The sequence below is a fragment of the Copadichromis virginalis genome, linkage group LG19 (genome assembly GCF_057382275.1).
Source record: "Copadichromis virginalis isolate Kocher_CV1m ecotype Utaka linkage group LG19, C_Virginalis_male_GT1.1, whole genome shotgun sequence".
Classification (NCBI taxonomy): Eukaryota; Metazoa; Chordata; class Actinopteri; order Cichliformes; family Cichlidae; genus Copadichromis; species Copadichromis virginalis.
In genome coordinates, this window is record NC_140636.1 from 26,172,433 (window position 1) to 26,194,702 (window position 22,270).

The 22,270-nt window shown below is 40.9% G+C and overlaps 1 protein-coding gene across 3 annotated transcripts; it reads right to left on the reverse strand.

Moving 5' to 3' along the window:
* Positions 1 to 640: 640 nt before the first annotated feature.
* Positions 641 to 21,110, reverse strand: rps6ka5 (ribosomal protein S6 kinase A5). Of its 3 annotated transcripts, XM_085442501.1 has the most exons (18): positions 20,931 to 21,110; positions 20,684 to 20,768; positions 17,512 to 17,583; positions 17,118 to 17,336; positions 16,783 to 16,898; positions 16,596 to 16,697; positions 16,178 to 16,261; positions 15,980 to 16,083; positions 15,735 to 15,885; positions 15,468 to 15,629; positions 14,066 to 14,191; positions 12,769 to 12,902; positions 11,939 to 12,032; positions 10,831 to 11,001; positions 10,320 to 10,511; positions 4,808 to 4,967; positions 4,089 to 4,252; positions 641 to 3,633 (listed from the first exon to the last, which is right to left on the reverse strand). In XM_085442501.1, exons 2-18 carry the CDS (start codon positions 20,751 to 20,753, stop codon positions 3,328 to 3,330), a joined length of 2,427 nt encoding a protein of 808 aa, XP_085298627.1. In that variant the 5' UTR covers positions 20,754 to 20,768; positions 20,931 to 21,110; the 3' UTR covers positions 641 to 3,327. The 3 variants fall into 3 exon arrangements, with proteins under 3 accessions (XP_085298627.1, XP_085298626.1, XP_085298628.1); XM_085442500.1 differs by having other exon boundaries at positions 20,684 to 21,110; XM_085442502.1 differs by lacking the exon at positions 17,512 to 17,583 and having other exon boundaries at positions 20,684 to 21,110.
* Between the last annotated feature and the right edge of the window lie 1,160 nt (positions 21,111 to 22,270).

The window sequence follows — 22,270 nt, forward strand, 5'->3', positions numbered from 1 at the left end:
CACTCTTCCTCTTCCTCCACTTGAGCTATTAATACACCCAAACAAAAGAAAAGAGGCTTAATGAGGCAGCAACGGGGAACTCATGCGAACTAAGTTAGACGAGAGCTTTGTAGTGTTTAGCTCCAAGGATTCCAGCTTTTTCATACTGGGAATCTTTTCCATCTGTTCCATTTCTACAGTGGCTGACGTTATGGGAGTAAAAGTACAGTAAACACTGATCAGCCAAAACATTAAAAACACTCTCTGCAATGTTCTGCTGAGAAAACTTGGATCGCACCATTCGTGTGGATGTTCCTTCACCGTACGCTTCCCACCGAAATAACTGCTTTTCCCAGCAGGACAGTGCACCTTGCCACACCACAAAAATTAAACAAAAAACATGAGCAAGAGCCCAAGGTCTTAAACTGCTCTCCAAACTGACTGACAGCAGTCCATCTGCCCTGTCCCAGAAACTAACAGCATCTCACGTCTGTTCTCCAACATGTCAGAGCTGTTTCTTCTGGCACAAGCTGGACATTACACAATATTTGGTGTTGTAGACGATCAGCGTATAGAAATTTTGTTACACCTTTTTAAGCACTCTGCTTAAACCCATTCAATGAGGTCTTTGTGAAATGGCAAAACAAGCAACACAAAAGTGTAAAAGAGATGCATAGATTTAAGCATGATAATGTGCTGGGTATTGATATTACTGATTCCATAAAGAATCTCTGAAGAAAACACATTATGTGCTGTTAAAAAAAAAAAAAAAAAATCATCTGTACTAAAAAATATCGTTCATTGAATGGACCAAGAAAAGAAACTCGAACAAACAGAAAATGTGATATATGAAGCTTTTTTTTTTTGCATATTTGCATGAAAGGTCATGTCTCATGCAGCTTAAAGCAGCTACCTTGAAGTTAATGCTTTGGTTCTGATTCAGAGTAAAAATGGAAGAGGATGACAGCGTGTGTTTAAATGCACACAGTAGTCCAACTGAAAATCTGTATCCTGGCTGAGCAGGAGGATCTGATTCTAGGTAGCTTCACATACGGATCACCAAGTACCCCACACAACAGCAAAATACAGTATTTCAATTATTACAATGAAAACAGACAAAGACGTAATTAAAAAAAAAAAAAAAAAACAGTTAACAGAGCATGGCATTTTTTTCCCCTAACTATCCCAACTAACACCAGAATTGTAACACTGGGATATTACAATATTTAGGCTATTGTAACAAGGGGTTTTGTACACCCATCACAATTTTAAACAGTAAAAGTCCCGAATTGAAAATTGGTTAAGCAAGTAAACAAACTCACATTAAATCAAGTAAGAATCTGCCCCCCAAAAAAGCCCACAAAGGCAAATAAAGGAAGTGGTTGATGTTTCGGGTCATATCATGCACTGGGGACCTAATACTAACAAGATATCTGCCTCAAAGTGCGAGCTGTCACACAGTGCAAAGATCACCTTTTCAGTCATGCAGTACAACATGGTAAATAGAGCAAGGACGGCATCAATAGTAAAAAGAAGCATGTGGTAGGGATGCACTGATTGTTAACTTCTGGGCCGACTGGCAAATTCTGATGTACTTATTCCACCTTCTGTTCCAGGGAAGCAAAGAAATCTTCACTATAAATAAGCATAACTGAACTTGAAGTCTTTCAACGCTTCATCACACTATACTTGAACAATAAGCCAGTTAAACACTGATATGATTCGCACATCAGACATTTTTAATTGCTGAAATGAGTCAACAAGGCCCACAACAGCCAGATACCAACATTTGGCTAATATAATCAATCGGTGCATCCCTAATTTGTGCTCAACAACTTGTAATCATCAAAGTTCGGCATTTTGCAGTAGTTTTATGACTGAAGACAAAACGGGGCTACTTTTGCTCTACATTGTCTCCAAATGTCCTAGTGTCTGACCGTCTTTAAACGCAAACATTACCATTCAAATGCAGTTTGGCACATAAGCCTTCCTTTAATTAATATTTTTTAATCTAAAAGAAAAAAAAAAAGAGGTCACTTGAAACTGCCCTCAGGCATCTTGGTTCCAAGAAGGCTCAAATCTCAAACTACTTGACGCATTCGACCCTTACGCTAAGCTGATCTTCATTTTCCATTTGGGACATTCTGCTCAATCCAATTGGTTGTAGTGATAATGAGACAATTAGGTCTCTACTGCTTGGCTAAATACTGACTTCAGGATCAGACCACATGGAACAGCAGCAATGCTAAGTCCGGCAGTAGCCATACTCCCACATAAGAGACAAAAAAAAAGTCTAAATATAGCTGTTCTAGTCAGGTTGCACTGCCTCAGGCAGCAGTACTCGCTGATAAAAATCACAGATTTGGCTGAACATACTACATCCACATTTGGTTCTTACAAAAAGATGTGCACACATTTTCATCTTTTATATGAATCAGGAAATGTATATTTTTTAAGCCACTAAACAAATATCAATCTTAAAATTCACCTTAAATAATTAGCAGTACCTATAAAGAACTCTGGTTTCATGACTTTGACTCTTACGATGTATACAAAACAAACTAAAACTGACCTACTAGACTCTTCGATGTGTCTAACTAGAAAGATATATGAAAGATCATTTCACTGTATGGAAAGTTTTTTTGAGCTGATAGGAAAACACACACACACACATACACACACAAAATATCTTCTTTTTTTAGTCTCACTGTATCCATTATTTTTTTTCAGATCATAATGAATCATAAATAAGTTAATAATATAGCTTATCATAAATAAATTTCAGTCTGCAAAATTCACATATAAATAAGCTGCTCCGTATAGCAGAGACGTAAGATTATCCTCCGGCATGTGGCCTTTTGTTTCTCTCTCCTTTTGACAGAAATTACAAAGCATCCGTGGTGTAAACACTGACTTTCCCTTTAAATCTCTAAAAACTCGGACAAAGACAGAAAAGGAGAGGACAGATGTTGTGATTTAATGACGAGACTGAAGATGTCTCTCCATTCTCTGGACCGGGGGCAGTAGGGCAGCCCTTTTCTTTTAGGACACTGGTGACACTTCTTCCTGGTCCAGTCCCTGATTGATAGTCTGTGTGAGAAAGTCAGAGCAAAAGATACGATAGGATAGGCTATTGCTAGTGATGATTGATTGATTGATTGATTGATATAGAGGTGACAGTGCTGCTCCTGCTGCATGCTTGGTTTTAGAGACGTGCTGACATCCATGCAATTGAGCCAGAGACAGAGAGAAAGAAGAAGGATGTCTCTATACTAGTCCAAGCCAAACTTCTTCTTCTTTTTTTTTTTCAGACCCAACTGTCTGAATCTGGATTCTCCTCAGGCTGTCTTACTGTCCTTCTGAGAAGGGAAAGGTTGGAGGTGCTGGCTGGTGCCCAGAATCTGTTCCAGAGGGCACCGGTGTGTTGACAGGGGTGATGACAGGAGTGATGTTAGAGTGCTGTCGATTTGGGTCTCCTTCTTGAAAAGTTTTCTCCTGTGACTGGGAGGAGGAGGAGGACGAATGGGTACTCTCGCTGGAACTGCTGCGGGTCTCTGTGCTGGTACTTGTTTTTTTCATCTTCCTCCTCTTGGCTAGAGGCGCCTTGTCCACCGTCTGGAGGCGGAACCCTTCCCGCTTACATTTGTTAAATGCCTGCGAGTACAAAACAGATGTTTGGTTAGACTTTTACATTTTAGTTTCAATGAAATGCACTGCTCTCATCTTTTTTCAAGGGATCTTACGTTTCAGATCCCATCAATATTTGGCCAAAACCCAGGTCACATAATTATATCATTAGTCGCATTAATATCCATTCAGCATTTTGATGAATCGCAATAACAACACAAATCCAACCTCAAGTAAGACAAAAACTAGCATCTGCGCTTTGTTGCAGTATCAAAGTGCCTTTTGATGCATTTTAAATTACTAATATCTTTAGCATTTGTTTGAATTAATCTTCCCACAATACGGTTAATATAATGTGGTCTCCATCTCTATTAATAACAGCCGGTTGACACTTAGCAGAAACTACACAATCCAAATTTTACACTAGGTTGGAACGTTCTGACCTACTATCTAACATTAGCACCCTTCTGAACATTTCATACATTAAAAGTAGCTTTGACACAAGTGTGGACAGAGGCAGTGGAGGATCCGAGAATGTCTGGGGTCATAAGTGGGTTGGAGGACAACTGGCTGTCGTCCTGGAGCCAGGCGTTGTAACGGAGGCCACACATCTTAATCCTCTTGTTAGGGTCGACCGTCAGCAGCTCTACAGGAACAAGACGCAGATAATTACCTTTAACGCTCTTAATCCAGGTGGGAAAAGGTGAGACACAGGCAGGAAGTTATTTCCTCTTTAGGAAACCTGATCTCTGAAAGCTGCTTTGTGAGTAGAAAGTTCATCCAAAACACGTCATCACTTACTGACATTGCACTAACGGAGCACTACTTGTCCATTTCTTCTTCCAGACTCTACCAGCACCACCAAAATCTGCCCTAAACACGACTCAAAGCTTTTGCATAAACCTCATTTTATTTATTTAACTAATTTACAATTTCACAAAAACAGTTCATACTACTTTATTTTGAAAGTCGATATTTTATTCTGAAAAAATGAGCCTGGAACAAAGAATCTACCGATAACAGAAGTCTTAGAGCTGCAAGCTAACACTACTCACTTTCATAACCATACCCTAAAATTTGTAGTACTATTTAAGTGGAATTTTATAAATTTAGTGCACTATGTTTCTATGTTTTTAATGGGAAAAAAAGAAACCGAAGCTCAAGTTATTCAAAAGAAAATGAGCCAGTTTTTTCCCCTCACCTTGTATGAGGTCCTTAGCTTGCTGGGACACGTTTCTCCAGGCCTCTCCTTGAAAAGAGAAATCTCCCTGTTTGATTTTACGCATAATCTCTTCAGCACTGGTGTGGGTCAGGCTCTTCTCCTGGCACTGAAAAGGCACCTGGCCGGACAGCATGGTGTACTGCAAACAAAGGAAGACCATGCAATCTGCTATGAACATAAACATATTAAAATAAGGATGATTTAGAGATCTCAATGCAATTTTTACAATACAGTCACATTTAGACTGGCTTACCAGTTTATAATAGCTCTCGCTTAGCTTTTCAGTTATAGACTTTAAAGAGAGAACAACGTTTATTTAGGTTTTTGTTACATTGTTGAGAAAAGTCTTGGAGTGAGGCCAACTGTTGGTCACCTAGAATTAATAATTATTAAATTATTAGTTTTTTAATTTTTCTCAGCTCTTCTCTGTCTCTGAGCTAACAATAGCTGCCACATCATCAAACTGTGGCGACTCAACCATAGCTCGCCACAAAGTGTAGACGCACCTCTGACACCTACTTCCTGTTAAAAGAGAGGTTTTGCTTCCCACTGTCACCAAGTGCTTTCTTAAAAGGGGTCTGATTGCTGGAATTTTCTCTGTATTATTGTAGGGTCTTTACCTTACAATATAAAGTGCCTTGAGGTGACTGTTGATGTGATTTGGTGCTATATAAATAAAATAGAATTAAATGTGAAAGATGCTAGTTTGACAAAATTGGGTAGCACAAATAGAACAACTGTGTCAAAACTTGAACAGTGTTTTTGTGAAAAGCTTTACTACAAAGTTAATAACGACTCCATTATTTTCCGTTTTCAGTACAACACACTCTGCAACTTTGATTTCCAGGAACTGGAATGCTGTGTAAAATGTATATCACCAAAATATCACAATAATCCAATGATTTTGAAGAATTTATAAGGCCTAAATAAAACAAAGAACAATATAATCTTGAAAGAGACATTGCACTGTTACTAAACTCATTTTTTCACAGTAAATATGAAAAATCTGAACATCTCTTTGAGACTCATGGATGCTGCGTTCTGCAAACTACACAACACACTATTTAAAACCAGCATCTGTGATAATTGGGAGCAATAGTGCATATAGAATTAGCTACATAGCCATGTGTAAAGGCACCATTAATGCAGATTATGTATACAGGTTTGGTAGCGACAAATGCTCTCATCAGGAAAACCTCTTTTTCGGGGAAGATCTTGGCTATTCTAGCAACACAACATCAAACCCCATTCTGCACAGATCAGTGTGGCTCTGTAGTAAAACATTCAAGGATCCTAACTGGCCTTTTAAACATGCTGTCATTAAATTTGAAATGAACAGATATTTTAAGCGGTTTGACATTTTTCTTTTATCTTTATATGTGCTTTTGATGGTGAATAACTGCATTGCATTTTTTTTTTAATTTACATCTTCTAAAACATCCCAACTATCTTTTTTCTCCATTTAAATCTCTAATGCCTTTGTCCTCAGAAATCAGGTATCTCTAGTGAAAATCTAATTTATACACTTTATACAACAGCTGCGGACGAAAAAACACTATGTGCTCATTTTTGTCAGTGCCACACTACCTTCAATAAGCTGGTTAAGTAACTAGACGTAAGTGTTTAAACACATGTACTGTTAAAATAACATGTTTTAAAAGCGCCCTTGACCGATCACGACTGTCCACATTTTTCCATTGTTATGCTGCAAGTTGTTGACCATGGCTGAACTAGCACTCAAGAGAAGAGCGGTTTGTGCTCAGCTGAAAGAACAGGATTCTCTCACCTTGGCCTGAATGCATCTGCCCTCATATTTCTTATTAAAATGACAGTAGTTGGGAACAACCCTTTTGGCAGCAAAGGCTCTGTTGTGCTGTGATCTCTCTCTCCCTCTATATCTCAACTCAGTTGGCTTCCAGGGCATTGTGCACAAAGCATGTCAGTAGCCATTTCATCAAACCTCCAAGAGGCACAGTACACCCATATCCCCCCAGGGGGCGACGGTGGGAAGCAGCACTTAAACATAGAGCCATGGCTCTGTACGGATGACTGGCCAACTACAGAAATCTTTCTCTCAACTATGTGTCCTTTCCTTATCCTGTCTACCTCTCCTTTTAATTCTTCTCTTCCATGCAAAAAAAAAAAAAGTTGAATGAGGATGACATATCCGCATAGCCTTTACCAGGTCTAAGAGTGGGGCAGGTTTTGCTTCTTTTTGTGGTGAGCGTAAACTGTGTCAGCTCACCACAGGATGCTGAAGTTTGTACCGCTGAACAAGAGGAGATGAATATCATCCAACACAGATTAGCCTAAACTACTACCAAAATCAGTTAAAATAACAGCTGATTGCTTAATCAGAGTGGCCTGTGTCAAATGTTTAATCCTCAAACTGGATAAGATGTGCAAATCAAGAGTATATGAAGCTTCTGATTAAACATTTATTTGGTTATAGAAACACTTCAGTCAAAAGCATTTTTAGACAAGCTTTAAAGTGGGAATCTGGGTTCTGAAAAGATTTGTGTAAATTATACATTTATATAATCAGGTCACTTTCCTGGAGCATTGTGGAAAGTGATGGCGTTAAGTCACAAAGAAGGATGCTCCTGAATAGGGCTAATCAATGATCAGTTATTTAGTTCTATTACAACCTGTGAGAGCCATGAGTTTCATCAAAAATCTACCTTTCATGTACAGAGCAATACTTTCATAATGTCTTTGAGCTACATGAAATTTTACTTACCAAGAATATTGCATTTCAACAAGCAAAATAACTTAACGCACTAATATACCCTGGAATTTATATTCTGCCTTTTTTTTGCGAAAAAGCACCACACCTATGAACAGCCAACCATTCTTTGGATAACAGATACTACTAAGGATGACAGGTTTGGTATGGATCTTCTTAAGTGGAGCTGCATGAGGGAACGTCTAGCAGAGGCCCCAGTCCGCGAGATCTTCAACGCACACCTCCGGCAGAGCTTCGACAGCATTCCGAGGGAGACTGGGGACATTGAGTCCGAATGGACCATGTTCAGAGTCTCCATTGCCGAAGCTGCTGCATTGAGCTGCGGCCGCAAGGTGGTGGGTGCCTGCCGTGGTGGTAATCCCCGAACCAAATGGTGGACACCAGAGGTGAAGGGAGCCACCAGGCTGAAGAAGGAGTCCTATCGGGCTTGGTTAGCCTGTGGGACTCCGGAGGCAGCCGACAGGTATCGACAGGCCAAGCGGAATGCGGCTCGGGCAGTGGCTGAAGCAAAAACTCGGGTGTGGGAGGAGTTCGGAGAGGCCATGGAAAAAGACTTTCGGACTGCCTCGAAGAGATTCTGGCAAACCGTCAGACGTCTCAGGAGGGGAAAGCGGTGCTCTACCTGCACTGTGTATAGTGCTGGCGGAGCGCTGCTGACATCGACTGAGAAAATTGTCAGGCGGTGGAAGGAATACTTCGAGGACCTCCTTAATCCCACTGACACGTCTTCCGAGGAGGAAGCAGAGTCTGGGGATGAGGGGAATGACCCGCCAATTTCCGGGTGCGAGGTCACTGAGGCAGTTAAACAACTCCTTGGTGGCAGAGCCCCTGGTGTTGATGAGGTCCGCCCCGAGTTCCTGAAGGCTCTGGACGTTGTAGGGCTGTTCTGGTTGACACGCCTCTGCAATGTTGCGTGGAGATCAGGGGCAGTACCTGTGGACTGGCAGACCGGGGTGGTGGTTCCCATCTTTAAGAAGGGGGACCGGAGGGTGTGTTCCAACTACAGGGGGATCACACTCCTCAGCCTCCCTGGGAAAGTCTATGCCAGGGTGCTGGAAAGGAGAGTTCGTCCGTTAGTCGAACCTCGGATACAGGAGGAACAATGCGGTTTTCGTCCTGGTCGCGGAACACTGGACCAGCTCTTTATCCTCTCCAGGATACTTGAGGGTGCATGGGAGTTTGCCCAACCAGTCTACATGTGTTTTGTGGACTTGGAGAAGGCATTCGACCGTGTCCCTCGGGGTGTCCTGTGGGAGGTGTTGTGGGAATATGGGGTGTCTGGCCCATTGCTACGGGCCATTCGATCCCTATACAACCGTTGCAAGAGCTTGGTTCGCATTGCCGGCAATAAGTCGGACTCGTTCCCGGTGGGTGATGGGCTTCGCCAGGGCTGCCCTTTGTCTCCGGTTCTGTTCATAATTTTTATGGACAGGATTTCTAGGCGCAGCCAAGTGGCGGAGGGCTTTCGCTTTGGTGGCCTCAGAATCTCATCTCTGATTTTTGCAGATGATGTGGTTCTGTTGGCTTCATCGGGTGAAGGCCTCCAGCTCGCACTGGAACGGTTCGCAGCCGAGTGTGAAGCAGCGGGAATGAGGATCAGCACCTCCAAATCTGAGGCCATGGTTCTCAGCCGGAAAAGGGTGGAGTGCCCACTCCGGGTCGGGGATGAGTTCCTGCCACAAGTGGAGGAGTTCAAGTATCTCGGGGTCTTGTTCGCGAGTGATGGGAGAAGGGAGCCGGAGATCGACAGACGGATTGGGGCTGCAGCTGCAGTAATGCGGACGCTGCACCGGTCCGTCGTGGTGAAGAGGGAGCTGAGTGTAAAAGCGAAGCTCTCAATTTACCGGTCGATCTACGTCCCTACCCTCACCTATGGCCACGAGCTGTGGGTAGTGACCGAAAGAACGAGATCGCGGATACAAGCGGCAGAAATGAGCTTCCTCCGAAGGGTGGCTGGCCTCTCCCTTAGAGATAGGGTGAGAAGTTCGGCCATCCGGGAGGGGCTCAGAGTAGAGCAGCTGCTGCTCCACATCGAAAGGAGCCAGCTGAGGTGGTTCGGGCATCTGACAAGGATGCCCCCTGGGCGCCTCCTGGGTGAGGTGTTCCAGGCATGTCCCACCGGGAGGAGGCCCCGGGGCAGACCCAGGACACGCTGGAGAGATTATATCTCTCGGCTGGCCTGGGAACGCCTTGGTATTCCCCCGGACAAGCTGGAGGAGGTGGCTGGGGAGAGGGAGGTCTGGGCCTCTTTGCTTAGGCTGCTGCCCCCGCGACCCGGCCCCGGACAAAGCGGATGAAGATGGATGGATGGATGGATGGATATAAAAAAAAAAAAAGAAGGCCTACTAATCTATTAATTATATAACCATAAAAAAGATCAGCTATAACTGTAATCAACAATTGTACCTAAAAATATTAATAATAGAACAGGTTAATGGAATTCAAATTAAAGCCTTAAGTCAGGATTTAAAGTAAGTTAAAGATCCAATACCCTTCCATTTCCAGCCAACTCAACCCTACCAACAATGCAACAGTCCTAGGCTCACCACATGAACATCAATAAATGCACTACAATCTATGATTCATATAGTGTAAATGGTAACGTTAGCATAAACAGCTTGTTCACCATTCAAAAACTCAGATAACGGTTTGCTCGTTGTTCTCTCCCCAATTGCTGAACAATCAATGATCCTCGGTCAAATTAATAGTGCTTTGATTTAACCTGAGCGTGGCTGCTCCACTCACCAGGATGACCCCTAGACTCCACAGGTCACAGGACTCATCATAGCCATCATATTTGAGTATCTCTGGTGCAGCATACTGTAGGGTGAAGCAGGGAGTCTTTAGGAGCTGATTGTCTGGTGGTTTCAGTCGAGCGAAGCCAAAGTCTATGATTTTTATCTCAGAGTTCTCACTCTCATCTGTGAAGAGCAGGTTCTACAAAGCAATTTGAGACACGCACAGCAATCATTTTTCTCAGCTCAGCAGAACTGGTTCACTCAAGTAGTAAATTGTACATCATGACTGACCAGGTACTTGTGACCCACGTTGGGGTCAAACAATTTTACTCTTGTTTTGTAAAAAAATAGCAGAGTGAGAACGAGAGAAGGACAGATCATACAAAGTTCAGAAAAACACAGTAATTCTTTTTCAGAAACGTACGATCCAGCCAGCCTGCATTCATCACAAAGACACAAACTGTGCTTGGACAGAAAGAAATCTCTGGCAATAGCTCAGCTGAGAAGCTCTCCAATACCTCCGGTTTAAGATCCCTGTGCACAACTCCTACATCATGCATGTGACTGACAGCAGACACCAGTTTGCGCATGATCCGGCTGGCTTCCGTTTCGCTGAAATGTTGTTTCCGGCGGATTCTCTCCAGCAACTCCCCTCCACCAAGCAGCTCCAGAACCAGGTATGTGTGAAGCTACAGCAAACACATACAGGATAAGGTTACATCTGTTACACCCACTCTTAACCTATATTCTTTAACAACCCTTGAATTAGCTCGGCATGCACAAACACTCTTAAATGTTTGGCAATTAAATAAATATTGGAAAGTTTGTCTTTCCTAAAATATCATCAATGTTGCTTTCAAAGCTTGAACACCACATTGAAAACAACTGAAAAGTGATGGGTGAAACATTAAACTGTAATTTTTCTATTGCGTAACAAACAGAAACAAACACACACAAAAAACCATCCTTGATCTCATGATGGTGACATTAAACCACATTGGTATTAAGTAAAAATGAAAGGGGCCAGACAAAGTGGCAGGAGAATGATGTGCCAGAGCAGCGGGGTTGAGCTTCTCATTAGTGCAGGATCTAGGGAACAAAGACAGGACTCAGCTGAGGCGGGTGAGGCAGCGCTGCTTTGATCTGGGTCACAGACCTGTGAGGTACAGTAATAACCCCACTGAGCTCATCAGGACTAAAGTGGTGCTCCTGGGCATGAAGGACCGAGGCTAATGAAGCTGTACACAGTCACACACACGGTCACACCTTCCATATACCGGGGGTAAGCTACATTTAGAACATATGCGCGCTTAGTTTGGGTTAAGTGTGCGGCTCGATTAGCAAAACAAGTGAATCTAGGTTGTTACTATTCAGTGGCGAAAAATGGATGTTTGTGCAGCTGCAGTTTAGAAATAAATCAGAGGCGAAATATTGAGCACAGTGTGAGATGTTCATGAAACAATATGCAAAGAGATAAAGAAACACCCAGAGGGCTACCAGCATCCCCATTAATCTGCCTTGTTCCATTTCCTCGACTTAATAAGGCTGCAGTCCCCACAGACTAGGCAGAGAGCTATGGAAAACAGAATTTATGGAGGCAAATGTAACGGACGCGATTATCTTTACCTGATCGTGGTAAATTTCATGTAACTTGACAATGTTGGGGTGACCGTCGCAGAGCTTCAGGGCTGCTATTTCCCGCTGAGTCTGGGCCTCCATCCTACAGCAAAGCCAGTCACATATACACACACAGGACAAGTGGAACATTTTCCTACTTTTGCATTACGTGTTTAGGAGCACAATATGCTAAGATTTTCTTTTTTTTTAAAGAAGACAAAACATTTACACACATTACAACACTATTAGTTGTACCACGTTAACGTTTTCTTATAACATGCTCAATACAGTATAAAAAAAAAAAATAATCCTTTTATAACCCAGAACACACTGGAAAATATTAGGTTTTAGGAATTAGGTTTCTTTTATTTATTTTGTTTACTTTAGGGGAATTTCCAAAATACTTTAGGGCAGTTTTGCTCTAACCAACGAAGAGCTAGAAAATACTGGACATGGGTTTGCCTTGCATCAGTCCTAATGTCAACTATAATCAGAACTATAATACTGGGTGCCAAACTGTGGAGGAGTGTATTATAAGCATACATGGGATTTTACAGGACGTGGCAGTAAAAACAACCAAGTGATCTACTTATATAACCTGGATTTTTCATAGGGAAAAAAAAAAAAAATCAGGAAAATATGTAATCAGGTCGAATTATGACATTATTTGGCCTTTGTTAGTTTAACATTTATTAGTCTTCTCAGACTGGCTTCAGACTTGGCTGAGCAGGGGATGGAGGAGGGTGGCGGTCCAACTGATCCAGTAAATCTATAAACAAAAGACAGAGCCAAAAGCATCTGAGTTGACAAACACATGTGTGCACCCAGTGAACTCGTACCTCTTGCTGACAATCTTGACTGCATATTTCTGCCCAGTCTTCTTGTGTGTGCACCGTCTGCAGATCGAGAAGCTACCCTCCCCCAGAGCACTTTCCTTCAGGTCCATTTCATAACTCATATAGAAAGGCGAGTCCTGCAAATACGCATAAAAATAATCACAAAAAGTAAGAATTATGTGTATATTTTATTATCACGCAAATAAAATTCACATTAAATATTATAGCCTGATATAGGATGTTTGTTTGTAGAATTAAAGTAGAGATTTTGCAAGTTCCTACATTACTTATGACCAAATTAATTTGCCAATTATCTGAGTATTATCTCAGGGCCTTAGTTGCTTTCAGTTTTCTACAGAGAATACTTGGTACACTTGACATTCTTCATTCTTTCTATTCCCTTTCTTTTAGTCAAGTCTTTTCTGGAGGTTGTATGCAGAATTTATATTAAAAATCCTGATTCAATTACAGCTAGAATCCCCAAAGCTATCCCTCTTCTCACCCATAATAATGTTCATAATAATTCTTCTCTCATTCTAGTTTTATGCTACACAAAGGGTTGTTTTTAAGTATATCACCACACCAACCCTGTACACTTCACATGCAAAATCGAAAAGAAGAAATACAAATGTGACGAGGACTTTAAAAAAAATAGCACTGAAAGTCTCGACTTTAGATCTGAACTAAAAGAGTTAAGATCGTCACATGATAAGACAGAAATACCGTTAAAAAGCTTCCTGTTTGCTAACCAGAATCTGGTTTAAAACCTATAATGTGCACCCAGTGGAAACTTTAGAAAAGAAAAGCCAGCTACTGTAGTTAAACCACTAATTTCCTTCATTGTTTAGATACAATTTAAAAGCCCAATTTCTTGTTTTTCCCTCCGTTTTCTTGGATTATTGAAGCAGCAAACTGAAAAGGACTAAGATAAATAATTACAATACCTTTCAGCATTATGACTAATCTCATAATAAATAGAAAATGCTAAGGTTTGCAAAACAGCTCAGTTTCCCAGGATGTTGTTGAGAAAGCTTTAAGCTAACTGAGCGCACAAAAAGCACTGCTACCTTTTCAAAAAGCATTATGCTGCAAAGACACGCAAGTGTATTCACGAACAAACGCTATTAAATAAACAGGATTAAGCCTGAAACGGAACGTGAGTGCAGTAAAACTAGCACAGAAGAAAAATAAAGTTCAAGTGGAATGGAAAGGAAAGGAAGGAAAAGTTCTCATCTGTCTGTGACAGCATCCATTAGCTTAAGTGTGTTTGTGCTCGGAGAACCAAGTCCATTCATTTTACCTTCATCATGGCGCTGTGGGCCACCGCAGCTGAGCCTGGCTTTTCAGAACCCCCACACAGCTGGACAGGGTCATCCATCACCACATTCCTTTTGAACAGGATGGAGGGGGCCATAAAAGAGTAACCCTGCAAATAAAAACACAAGAGCCCTAGGTGTTTACATTTTACTAAGACATAAAGCGAGAGATGGACTAGGGCAGGAGAAAAGGAAACTTCCTCCACTGCCACAGAAAAATAGAGTCCCTTAAAATAAAACAAAATTGCGTAGTTTTCTTTAAATCTATCAAAACCAGCCTGTCAGCTCAACAATAAGCCCAATTCTCTTCATGTGTGACTGACAGTGGCTGTCCAGCTGTTCCTATTGTTAGGCCTGTCATTGTGGAGCGCTGCCTGCTTAATTCCAGCTGTGGGGAGCACAGAGCTTTGAGCTGGCATTAATCTCTCCCTCTCTCTTTTACACCGGCACACACACAGCTGTGTGATATGTAGTGACAGCAATGGATGGACGGAAGGATGGGTGTTGAATGAATGAGATGCCCTAAATTGCCGGGCTTGAATATTTGATTGCTCTGCTGTGAAATTACATCTTGGCGCTCTTAATGCAATTTTAATTTTGTTTTGTGCGACACGGCGGGGGAGCAAGTGCACGGTTTAAAACTGGGATTGCTGTCGTTATCGCAGAGATTGCTAGGCTTGCAAATTATAAAGACCACAAAATTTCAGACTACATGAATGGCAGCTGAGAGTGAAAAAAGCCAAGATGAAGTTGGCAATCAAAGACTGAAGGCGTAACCGAGACAGACGTGGTGATGCTCTCAAAGTGTAACCTTTTATTCCATGAGAGAAGCCCGTTAATGGATCTATTGATCTAGCATGCTCAAGGATCCAGAAGGCAATCAGAGTTGAAATTTCATGCAATACATCAGACAGCCATCAGCTGGCATGGAGTTGTGGGCCATATTATGGTTCAAAGCTACATCAAAAATAGTCATTCACATCTGTTACTTCAATAAGAGCTGCATATGGCAGCAATTACTTCAATAAAAGACCCTTTAGTCAATTTGAATACCAATGCACACAGACAGACTCATGTTGACTTACAGCAACCTTTTGAGGACATTCAAAACTTCACTTGATTACTTCAATTGCTGTGAAGTATGTCAAATATAGTCACAGACAAAAAGCGGATAATGTATAATGCGATTTTTCATCCGTGTCAACATTTCACACTGCCTGCTACCAAAGCCCAGACAAACACGGGCTCTAAACAAATGCCGATAAACGGTGTCCTGTGCGATGACCTCCAAGGAGCACAAAGAAATATTCCTGTCTGCAAACAGCAGCAGCATGAGTCACAACAAAACACAGTCTGCTTGTCTAAGATGTCTTCCTTCCCTCCCACCTGGAAGATGCGGTCACAGTTCTGAGGCAGAGCTGCGGGAGAGTAGGTGGGGTCCATCTCTGTGAACTCGTCTGCAAAGTTGCTGACGTCCAGCTCATCCCGAATCACTGGCTTGAATGGCGCAGGCACCTTTTTGGCTGCCAAGTCCTCCCAGTTAATTTTCTAATGTGAAAACCATGTAGAAATACTCAGTACAAAACAATGACATCTCAGTCCATTAGTTATATTAAATATCGTGACCATTACAAGACAGGCAATGAAATCCACCTGGTAAAATGGGTGTTTCTTTACATTCTCCACTCCATTAGGCCCCGACCCTAATCTCTTCTTTGGATCTTTAATGAGGAGTCGCTGGATTAGGTCTTTGGCCAGTGGTCCCATGTCTTTAGGGAAAGGGGGATCTTTTTTGGCAATCCTCCTGTGATGTGCGAGAGATATACAGCAGCATTATAGACTGATTATAACTGAAATATAGCTGCAAGCTGAGGCTGATGATCAAGGAGAATTCATACTTGGCAATGTCCGTGTGCGAGTTCTCATCTCCATCAACAGTGAAGGGCGACCCACCAGTCAAAAGCTCATACATCAGCACGCCGAGGCTCCACCAGTCCACCGCCTGGAATGCATGAAAGCACCTAACCGTGACTTCTCACTGGAGAGTGTGCAACATGATTTGATCAAACAGGCAATGACATGAAACTAGAATTTACCTTGTCATGTCCAGACTCTCCTCCTTCCACAATTTCTGGAGCCATATATTCAATGGTGCCACAGACAGAGAAAGCTCTTTCAGCCTATTTTTTAAAAACAAAACCAAACATTTCGTAAGACAAATATGACACAGAATAGAGATAAAATACTCTATCCTAACAGACGCTGCATCCTAATATTTCTCTGCATTTGTAATGAGGAAGTGAGAAGTGGTTATATCTCTATACTGATGAAAAAATATCTCTAATGTGAAATACCCAAACCCACACTATTTAAAGTAAAAATCTGGCTTCACAGTTGGGTTTTTGAGGGCATTAAAGAAAAAGCAAAATGTCCTTTTTGGGGTTTTATTAGCTAAAACGTATTTTGAGAATAGAAAAGGTTTGAGAGGTTTAAACACATAAAGGCAAACTGTACCTGATCAAATTCTTTACTAAGGCCGAAATCTGTGAGAACTATGTGACCGTTTGAATCTAGTAGAATATTCTCAAGTTTAAGGTCCCGATAGACAATCCCAAGCTGGAACAAGAAAATGAAACACAGGTTAATCATCAAGGACGGAAGAAGCGCTACTGTTTACTGTTGAGCTAAATCTGAAGGTCACCTCGTGTAGATGTTCTAGTGCCAAGACAATCTCTCCACTATACAGGGCTACTTCTTGCTCCTTAAACCGCACCCTTTGCACTAAGTGCGTGAAGAGCTCCCCACCATTTACATAATCTATAAAGGAAAACATCATGTTTGTTATGTAAGTTAGTTAATGTCCCTACAAGGAAAGACAATTTTTATTCTCTGCGTACATTAATATATTTAGCTGTTAAAAATGTGGGGGTTTTCCACTGGGTTCAGACAGTTGCCATAGGCCTTAAATCTTTGATATAACAATTTAAAATCTGAATTTATCTTAAAATTTAAAAAAGTATTATCAAATATCCTCACCAAGAATGAGGTGCAGCTTGGTTTCTGTTTGGAAGGCATAGTGAAGTGTGACAAGGAATGGAGACTGGCGAATGTGCTCCAACACCTGCCGCTCGGTCCGCGTGTGTTCTGCAGTCTTGGCCTTCTGTACAATAGTGGCCTTCTTCAAAACCTTCATGGCATAAAGCTTTCCTGCATCATGGCCACTGACTTTTCTCACGAGGAACACCTTTCCATATGCTGGCAGGAAAATAATCACAGACAGGGCAAAGTTCAATGAAGGTGGGTAAACAGAAAAGACTCGTTCGACACGCTTAGCATTCCAAAAACACTCTTTTGTTGGATGACAGAATGGCGTGCAAACAAATTTCTGAATGTTCAAGTTTACATTAAGGGAAAGTAACACTGCACTTACCTCCGGTACCCAGCACCTTTAATAGCTCAAAGTTTTCTATCCCCACCCTCTCTACATGGCCCGTCAGGTTGGCTGAAGTCAAAGTAAAAATAACAATATTAATATATTTGTAGTGAATACTTGAAATAATAAAGATGGCTTGATTGTCAATATACACAGACACTTGAAAATATATTCATACTGTATTTTTGGCATGAAAAGTAATTGTCAGTGAAATTATATTTTTAAGATTTCTCCAAAGCAATTAAATCACATAGGGTAAAGTTTATTAGCACTGAAAGATCACTTAATGCTTACTACAAGAAAAACTTTATATTTAGGGATGCTCTGAAATTCTGGATATGACTATTTTTCATTTTTCATTTGGTTTTTGTTGTTTTTTATTCCCCCTTTTGCTCTAGGGAAACAGGCAGGCCAGTGCAAAACGGATATAACACATAAATATTGGCCACTGATATTTGCAAATGCGATTTTGTTTAGCAATATCCCAGTACCAGTTAATAAGGCTAATATAGGCTAATACCAATGTTCAGCAAATGTCTCAGTGCTTCCCATAGTGCATCCTTGTTTATACTCACAGCCTGACTGTATGCAGTTGCACTATGAAGCTCCCACCTGGCATTTTTCAGTACCTGGAAATAACTATTAATGGCTAAAGATTAGATAGTAAAGTCAAGATACCTAAGGTTCAAAGAAGCACAAACTGTGGATACACATTGTAATAGAAAACTGAAGGGTTTAATTTCTGGTCCGATCTTTACCCCACAGCTCTATAATATATCTGTTTCCAGTCTTAAATAATAAGGATTAAAGATGGTTTGTTAACTACCATGCTCGTGTGCTCTATTGGGGATGAAATAAAGGACTATGAGTAAAAAATTCTCCTCTTATCTATTATTAATCAACAAAACAAATCTTAATTTGTTTTTAACTACTGTTGAGTTATCAACACTGCATGTCTACCAGTAGACATTTTTTGGTACACTTGTTTTGTAGATTGGGGTCAAGTTTGAATTCTGATGCACTTTACTATGTGACTTAACTGAGACTTAATGAAAAGGTTTAAAAGCTGGAGAATTGGGCTTTCAAATGAAGAACCATCAAATTAAAACAAGAGACAACAAAACACCAACAACAGCAGACTGGTAGCATTGTTATGGTGATTTCACTTCACCATTACGTTAAAAAAAAAAAAAATGACCGCAAATAACACATGCATGATTACCAAACTTCCTCCATGTAAACAAGTGTTACAAAAACACATTTGCTCTTCCTGTCTCCTAAATATGCAGCACTACAAAATAATCCTCCCTTCCACTGCAAGCAAACTCGCTAAATTAACCAGCAAAAGGTCATTATCTTCCATTAAAGATCTTCACTGAATTCAGCACACACTGTCTGTGACTCCCTGTGTCTCACTAAATCATGGTCTCCCAGTACAGCTGACTGAGCACGGCACACTCTTAGACATGCATGTCCATTGTAGTGAACACATTCCTTCTGTCTCGCACTCTGGAAATAGGGTACTGAGCAATTAAAGCGGCTGATTTAATCTTTTCCTCTGCTTCTCCAGTTACACACAAGACAAAATGCTGCAACTGTTAGGCAATTTGAGCGCACACTGTATCATTTCAGAACAACAAAGCTGTCCTTCAAATTTAAGGTCAGAGATTCAGGTTGCATAACACCCTTGTCAAGCTTACCCTGCCAAGGCCCAGTTTGATTTTGGTGTTTATTAATAGCCTAACAGAGGAGTCCTAGGAATCCCTTTGCTTTATTGGAGGGAAATTATGCTTCCTTTAAAAAAAATAAATTAATTAAAAACTTTAAAAAAAAAACCCAGATCTGTTAAACTTTGTGCTTGGTTGGTTTCCTGAGCAATTGTTGTTAAAGACCCAACATCTAATACAAGCCCCGGACAAGCAAGAATATTCTTTTATTGTGCAACTGCCAGCACAAGCATGATTACTTATTTTATGATAACATAGCCACATTTAGTACAGCTCTGCCTTGATCTCCAACAGGAAGACAGGGAGGTGCAATGACAACTGATATTGACATATTTTTATATTGACATATGAGCTTGGAGAACTGTGTGGTTGTTCTGGACTAAGACATCTCCACAGACAAAATGGTACAGCTGGATGCAAAGTAGCCATAAGTTTCACTGTGTTAAATGAAACACACAGGGAAAAAAGTGACAACTAGACAGACTGCATTTTTAGGGCAGGGCAATAATCGGGGTGCAGCATAGTCATGTTGGAGCCTGAACAGGAGCCCTGTATCATTATAACCTAGTTGTCCACTGTACAACTTCACTAAGCAGTCTTCTTCACTTCTTCACAGAAACCCTCTTTCGAACAATAGAAATAAAATTGAATTGAATTGAACACTAACATTAAAATCTCTGTTTATTTGTGAATCCTGCCTAGATTTACTGTAAATTCTTAGTGAACTCACACTATACTGTCCTTCAGTAGATTACCCTTTTAGGGATGAGGCTTAGTAGTATAAAGTTAACCAGGCTGCTCAGGAGATTAATATGTCATTGCATGCACTGTTAGAAGCAACAGCTGTAGCTAAGGTTACAGGTGATCTTAACTATTGTGTAATATGCAGAATGAAACTATAGGCTAACATTAGCGTGTTGGACTTGACATCACTGCAGCTGGCTCTGCCTTTTTTGACTGAGGAGAAGTTAGCTGTGACAGCAAAAACAGTCACACACAGGCAACAGCAGGAAAACCCAGCAAAATAAGTTAAGGCGTTGACAATGGCATTAACTTAGTGAAATCTTCATCGATGCTCTGTTTTTAACCTGGTTACACGCTGACAACTAGCTTAAGCTAATGTTATTTCCCTGGTTGAGTTCGGTTTATAACAAACGCTAGCCGCTAGCTCGCCGTAATAATATGGTCAGATAACGTTAGTTTGTGTGAGTTCGCGGTAACGTTATAAGTAGTAATGACAGTCGGATGTTAGCTTTCCTCTGCCATGTTTGAACTTGTGTAACGTTGATGTTAGTGCTTACTACAAACGATCACTGACAGTGACAGTTGCCTCCCCTAAGCTAGCCCAGCTAACATTTTTCTCGCTCCGACACGTGTCTCCAAAACATAAATATCGAATGAAATTCACAGCATTGAGTTTTACCGGCTCCCAGCTAACTTACCATTTTTCAGCTCGTGTTTCACAGTAAACAGGTCACCTTCTCTGGAAGATCCCTCCATCGGGGATGGCATCGTAATTTCGTGTCCCTATTATATTCAAATATGCTTTCAGACAGATTTAGATTCACCTGCCAAGCTAGATTGCAAAATTAGCATGCAGAAACCATATAATGCATAACAAAGGGATCAAACGCCGATAAATTCGGCGCCTAACCTGACAGATACACGAGTAAAAGGTTGTTACTAAACCTTGCAGCTAACAAGCCCAGAGGAAACACTTGCTTCTTCCAGTACACCACCACGACCACTACCTTCGCAACCAGCCAGTCCCTATTCGCTGATTGGGGTTACTATGTGAAAAGCTGGCCTCTGATTGGATTCTTTCGTCGTAACGACACATAATCCCGCCTTCTCCAATATATTGGTGCTGCCTTCAAATGTCCGTGTTAACACGCTGTGCCAAAGGTCAGAATGTAAGTATAATAAATACTTCTTATCAGTTTAGACAGCATATACATATGAATACAAACTACACGCATGTCCTAATGTAATAAATTAATGCAGGCCTACAGTGTTAGGTGCAGATCTCACTTTAGATTTTCCACTTCAGTTTTCTGATGAAACCTCTTCAGTCCTATCCTACTTACTGTCAATAAAATAATAAAGTTAGAATGAAGAAAAATGTATCAGATTTAACATATAACCATAATACGGAATATGGTGCATTTAAGAGGTTCAAGAGATAATCCAACAATACAGAGCTGGTATGACTTTTGCCTAAGGATAGTAATATTTTATTGTTTCACTATTATGCACATGTCTAAAAGGAATTATAGTTACTTTTCTTTTAGATTTTCTTTTATCCCCTCATCTGGTCTTGCCACAAACAGCATATCATGAAAGTGATCAGTTCCTGTTAGTTGAGGTAGAGCAGTTCCTCAGAAATACAAACCACCTTATCCAAAACGATCGCACTTCTGAAAGGAAATCTCTCAAAAACGGATTCAACACAAATGTGAACATTATAACATTAATAAATATTGAATTAACTGCAAAACTGTTAGGCTAGTATGTTAACTTCAAGTGGATGGTTGTAACGTAAACTGTCAATCTAATGCAATTCAGTTAACTGCCCACGGGGTGTCGCCCTTGTGCTGTTACTGTGGAGAACAAACACGTAGACAGTAATTGTAAATATTTTTTCCTTTTTTTTTGTTCAATAAATTGTATTTGTAATATCTCCTGTGTGAATATTTCTTAATGTAAAAAGCAAATTTTCTTAGAGCAAATCTGCACTGATCATTCATGCAGTCTACCACAAAATTGTTGGCTACCTGAAGAAATGTGCTTCCTTTATCTATGCAGAAGACTGTAGCTTTAGGCAAATAAATTTTAAAAAAAGACGCAGTTCTTCCTGCGTGCCTTTATTAAAAGGCGCCACTTCTCTGAAATCTGTAGCTAAAGGACATTTTAGTCATAAATACATATACATGGGTAAATATCTCTGCTATTTAAAGAACTCATTGCAAATATTCTGGTTATGTTTGTATTCACTGATTTCTGCCTCTACCTTGTGGTAGCATGCTGCG